At 33.7% G+C, this 6,453-nt stretch overlaps 1 protein-coding gene across 1 annotated transcript in view; it reads right to left on the bottom strand.

Moving 5' to 3' along the window:
• Positions 1–5,262: 5,262 nt before the first annotated feature.
• Positions 5,263–6,453, bottom strand: part of LOC106105857 (facilitated trehalose transporter Tret1-like) — a 4,542-nt gene continuing 3,351 nt past the window's right edge. Inside the window, exons 4-5 of the mRNA XM_013286314.1 lie at positions 6,440–6,445; positions 5,263–6,200 (exon numbers count right to left, since the gene is read on the bottom strand). Of these exons, the coding sequence (XP_013141768.1) occupies positions 5,511–6,200; positions 6,440–6,445 (696 nt within the window). The 3' untranslated portion in view covers positions 5,263–5,510. The remainder of the gene's footprint in view (positions 6,201–6,439; positions 6,446–6,453) is intronic.

Below are 6,453 nucleotides of genomic sequence, written 5' to 3'. Positions count from 1 at the left end.
CGGAAATTTATGTAGTTACATAATTTTGTGTAAATTGTTAGTTAAGTAAATTATATGTTAAATGGCCGAGTAAAATTTAGGATAGTATAAAATTCAACATTGAAACATTGGCATTAACAGTTATCTAAAATTCAAAACGAACAATAACGGTCCAAGATGAGGATTGTAAAAAAGAAAAAATTAAAACATTAAATTACAAATTAATGCATAATTAATTAAACACTTACAATTAAAATATTCCTGGCACAATACAAAAAAAGGTCTTGATTTGAATTTGATTTTAAAAAAAAAACCGCGAGTCACTGCAACGGTTTGTTCACTTGCAATTACGGCAGTTATGTGATAGAAACAAAATGATGTGGCATTTACAACTACTTTACAACGTTTATCTTGTAGCGCCCTTAACATATTACTTATATAAAAATATCTGTACGTCCGTCTGTTTAAAATTATATTCATGTCGCACCTTTATTCGTAAAAAGAATTAACTCAAAATTTATGTATTGGGATTTTTATCATAAAGGACATTATTTTCGGGATTAGAACACGACTATTTCAATTGTCAAAATGGAATGAAAATAAAAGAGATAGCACAACCTCTTCTTCTCTCATTTCAAATCTCCTATAAACATGACAAACTCCAATCGCTATTTCCCAAAAAAACATACATTCTGATTTAATTTTTTTATGAATAAAGGTGAGATATGAGTATTCTATTTCTTAAACTAATTAGAAATAGTTTAATTATATTCAAATAAAAAAGTAATTATTATGAAAACTCACAAATCATCATTGCCAGCTCACCATACATCCCATTAAGGGGCTCGGAGCCTAAGTTAGGGTGCCCTAGACAATAATTAAATAAACTAATTTTTTCACATTAAGAAGACTGTAAATGGTGTGCACGTTAGTTGGCGATGCAATAAACCTTTTTGTGTTTTTATTTTTAATCCTCGTTCAAAATAAGAATATATGTTTGTGGCGATGTAACTTGCATGCGTAGTCTCGATTACGCATGTCAGAGTTCGAGGAGAAAAAGAATGTCAGTAGATTAGAAAACTGTAGCGAGTAACGGAAGGATGTAAAATAAAGATATATAAGAAGATAAATACTTCTTTATATTTTTTTATTAATTCTTTTTGTAAATAATTGAATGAGTCTTCAATAAGATGTTACAACGCTAGGCTGATTTGTACATAATAGTCTATTTGTATATTTTTATTAAAAGTTGTTAGTTTTGGTTATTTTCTTCTTATTTATTCTTCACGCGTTCCTTGTTCAAGCTCGTCTCTTTCATAACATCTCCAAAATTTTATAGTTAAATGGAATATTTATAAAAACGGACGACGCCGCGTTATGAGTTTATAGCTTGTAAAATGCAGGATGGGCCACTTGAAATGTTGATATCAGCATTTACTTTGAATTGCGGAAAGTTAACGAGTGATTAAGTAAATATTCCAGTGCTTATTCACTTCTAGTTTGCTAGTTTTACATACTGAATAACTTAAGTATTAGAGTAAGTAACTTAAGGTGAAAAATCAATGGATACAGTAACTTAAAATGGTTAACCGAAAGACTTTACTTATTACCACATATTTTAACAGTGGTAGAGCCCGCTTTAACATCTTCGCACGAATGGGCTGGCTCGCCCCCAGTGATACCACGACCACACAGAAGACAGCCGTGAAGAGAAAGCAATTCCGCGTTTAGTCTGATGAGTGTGGTGCCGAAGGAACAATTTTAGTCCCTCTCCCTTTCCACCCTTTTCTTAAGAGGAAATGATGGGAAGGAAAAGTGGATTTGACGGTGGAGGAGACCGATAGGAAGGGGAAATATCCTCTTTAAGTGCGTCTCCTCCGTCAATGAAGGGCACGCATCTGCAATTGCGGATGTTTATTGGCAAGGGATGCTTTCCATTTCGGTGGATTCAGGTGGCTGCTTGCTCGTTTGCCAACAAATGTATATTATAAAAAAAACTCATTAACACTTGGCGTGCGGGGAACACTTGCGCTAAATTACATGTGCAGCGGGTGTTGTTTTAGTAAATCGCGGGGATTTTTCGTTCATCGGATATTTCGCAGTAAATCAAAAACTGCTATATTATTTACAACGAATGTTCTAAATACGTATTTTTACGTGGTCCGCGCTTCAGCGACAGTCTGCAAATACATAAAAAGGCGTTCCCCGCATTTCAAGTTTTAAGTACCAGCTTTTGCCAGCGAACCCCTCCGCGTGGAATCAAAAAATGTAGTAAATAAAATATGTGTTCTTCCAGACTATCCTTTACATCTATGACAAATTTCATCGAGATCCGTTCAGCTCTTTTGGCTACAAACTCTAACAAACATACTTTTAAACTTTCGCATTTCTAACATTAGTAAGAAAGGGATAATTTCTAAAGCCTATAAAGATATTTGTACTCGAAATTTGATATAAAAGTAAGTAAGAGTGTACTTTGTATTATTTTTTTATTGTCTTTTTCCCTCTATTTCTGCAATAAATTTCAGATATCGTAGAAGATAAGACGCAATCGATGCACTTGTCGCCTTATCAAAGGTAGCAGTAAGCAGGAGTTAGCACTTGAGTTTGCGCTGAAAGATTTCCTGAATCAATTACATATTTACAGGTATTACAGAAACACTGTAAAAAAGCATATTTTTTCATGCTCCGTACAACATTACTTGTATCCCAACAAGTTACTAGTAGTGGAAATTAACGAATGAAGACTACAATTCTCAAGAGAATTTAGACAATTGCTGTTACCCTCGACTGCGTCCGTGTAGTATTAAACAAGAAAAAGTAAGTAACCTATGTGTTTCCAGACTATGCTTCATCTATGACAAAATGGAGAGCCATTCAGTAGTTTAGGCGGCAAACTATGACATCTATTCATCAAAACTTTCGCATTTATATTATCAGTAAGATTGAACCACTGTTTATAGATTTTTTGCTTCTTTCCGATTTAAAAAACCGCTATTTCACTGATAGTTTATACTTCTTATTTTATATTTTCACCACCGTTGCAAAACGACAGCGCCATGTGGGAATATCAAATAGGCACAAAATACCACGACTCATAGACTATCAATGTATACAGATTAGAAATGTTTAAAAAATCAAAAATACTGGCTGTTATACGTCAAATTAAAAAAAAATCCAAACCCAACTGGTTTTAACGTCACTTGTCATAAAGTCATAAATGTAAATTCTCGAGTGAAGATATTGTAAGCAAAATGGTTTGGCTAAAGTGAAAATAATTCCGAGTTAATGACGATTGAATTAAAATGGCGTGCCATATGAAAGTGTTAGAAAAGATTAATCCAGACATCGATTTGGATACAAAAGCGTCTAACATACTAGGTTTTGGACTCGAATCGAAACTTGACGAATTAAAATATGAGATATTACAGAAAATCGATAAAGAATTAGTCGATTCTCAGAACGCGAGGGATTTTGTTACACAGAAATATGACGAACTTTGTAACAAAATACAATTCCTAACTGAATTGGATGCTACGGTTACTGGATTTCGTGGTGATGTCAAATCCATAGAAAAACGACTTCTTGAATTAACTAATAGAATAGATGGTATCGAAAAAGTTGTTATATCAAGAGATTGTTCGGGATCTTTATTACTTTGATAGTGTTCTTTTAAATGTCTTGTAAACGATATTATTGTGACGTGTTTTTATTTTAATGTTCCCTTTTCTGCCATGATTGTCATTTCTATCTGCCAACACAATCATCTATCTATACTCTATACATATAACTAGCTGTTGCTCGCGACTTCGTCCGCGTGAAATTAAAAATAATAAAAAATATAACCCATGTTTCTCAGTGATAACGTAGCTTCTTAATGGTGAAAGAATTTTTTAAATCGACCCAGAATTTTTTGAGTTATTTTAATACAAACAAAAATACAAATCTTTCCTCTTTATAATATTAGTATAGATAAAATTGGAGTGTCTGTAATATGAAAAGAGAAATTACAGATTTCGGGAAAATGATATATTTGCGATGCTGATAACGAAAATCGCATTAAAAAATGTTTTTGTCTGTTAGTCCGCAAGCGATGTTTGATCCGGGTAATCCCAGAAACGGCTTGGCCAAACGCCCGGACTTTCACTGGAGGGTAGTTAACATAGTCGGGCATATTATAGGCTCTTTTTTTAATTCCTTGCTGCCAAATTGGCGTAAAGGGTGGTCCAAATTTGCGCTGACAAAGTTTGCAGGCGACAGCTCGTACTATTACTATTATAAATGTAGTTTGCACGGATGGATGTTATGTGAAAATGTCTTGTCGGAGACGATATTTGGCATAAATGTGGAACATAGTCTGAAAGAATACTAAAAACTCACTTTATTATTAACGCGCGGACGATGTCGCGGGATAAAGCTGATATTATATTTGGATTAGGAGTGGTAAATAAAATAATGTGTACATTACACGAAGTTTGAAAGTAGCGCCAGTGGTGGAGAAATTAAGAAGCGAAAGGTTAGCGTGGTATGGACATGTTATGCGACGAAACGATGGGGACATAAACCAGAAAGTGTTAAGAATGAATGTGGATGGCTATAAAGGTAGAGGACGACCGAAGAAAGTATGGATGGATTGAATGAAAGAGGATATGCTTAAGAAAGCAGTGGATTCAGATATGACGGCTGATAGAGATGTATGGAGCAGCACATACTGTGCCGACCTTCCGTAAGGGATAAGGGCAAGTCGATGATGGTGATGATAAAATAAAATAATTAATAATATCCCAACATTTTATTAGCAACAATAAACATAAAATGTCTAATTTGGTGTAAATAATAAATAATATAAAACTAAAAGAATTAATAATTATATTTCACGTTTCATATTAAAATAGTGTAAAATTTGACCGATACTTGACATACAAAAGTTTTCTTTAAAAAAACTGCATTCAAGAACCGGTATTTAGATTAGAATATATATCTTATAGTATATTTGGTATATTTCGTTCATTATTTACTTAACACTTATATAATAATATTGTTCTGCATTAATTTCCAGCTATAAAACTAACCTACACTATTACCTTGATCACATCCATTTTAAAACAAACAAAATTCATTCAAACCGCATTTTTTATTTCTTATTATAATTTTTGTCCAATATTAAATATATTTTTAAACAACTCATAATTGACATGCATTTTGTCCAACTGATTCCCATAATTCATTACACAATAACATGGGTTATTTAATTAAATAAAAAGTGAAAATTACACAAATATATTAAAAACATGGGTTATAATAATTAGATTTGTTCGTCAAAGACAACCACAATGAATAAAATAAAATATTACACACATTTAATTAATATAATAATTCATGTCTTCGAATATTTTGGACTGATCTTTGCATCAAAGAAATGCGATTTTTCCAAATATAAAAAATAAAACATACAAAGTCTCAATCATAAAAACATCAAATGTACAGAACGAGCGATTTCTTAACTAAAATATAACTAACAAAACTAACCTCTAAACATTCTTCCCGCCTAAAATCGCCTGAATCTGCGACACAGTCTTCCCCTTTGTCTCTGGTATTAAAAAGAAAACGAAAAACACACAGATAACCATAAACGCGGCGAAAAACCAGAAACAACTGTAAATACCGATCGCATCTTTCATCAAGGGGAAGCAGAGTGTAACAATAAACACTAAACACCAATTAGCGACCACAGTAATCCCAGACGCGGAACCTCTAAATTCAACAGAGAATAATTCAGCCATCATCATCCAAGGTATGGGACCGAAGCCTAAAGAGAACGAAATAATAAACAAGACTAAACAAACTAAAGGAAGCCAACCGAACGACGCAACACTAGCTCCACCCGCTTGAAGTTTGAAATAAGTACCAAGAATGATAAGACAAAGACCCATTATAATACAACTCTGGAGAAGAAGAAGACGTCTTCCAGCTTTTTCAACTAATAAAGAAGATATATAGGTGGCGATAGTTTGGACAACGCCCACGATAATTGTGGCGATAGCTGGTGGTATATTGGAGCCAGCGGATTGGAAGATGTTGTTGGTGTAGAAGATAACAGCGTTGATGCCGCTGAACTGCTGGAAGAACATGAGTCCAAGGCCGCATACCAGCGCCATACGGGACGCCTTGTTTGTAAGCATGCTCAGCATACCAGCACGTTGTCTTGCTGCATCATCCACCTGAAAAGAATCAATCATTTTTGATTCGTGGATAAAAAAAAAACAGTTATTCTAGCTAGCTTTAGCCCGCGACTCCGTCCGGGTGGAAATAAAAAAGTAGTCTATGTGTTCTACCAGACTATGTTCTACATCTATGCCAAATTTCATCTAGCAGTTTAGGCTACAAACTCTTAAAAACATCCATCCATCTAAACTTTCGCATTTATAATATTAGTATGATAGATAAAAGTTTTACTTACATCTTTCTGCATAT

This window comes from Papilio polytes, unplaced genomic scaffold, assembly GCF_000836215.1.
Source record: "Papilio polytes unplaced genomic scaffold, Ppol_1.0 DF822622.1, whole genome shotgun sequence".
Classification (NCBI taxonomy): domain Eukaryota; kingdom Metazoa; phylum Arthropoda; class Insecta; order Lepidoptera; family Papilionidae; genus Papilio; species Papilio polytes.
The sequence above is the reverse complement of the archived record's forward strand: the minus strand, read 5'-3'. Positions and strand labels throughout refer to the sequence as shown.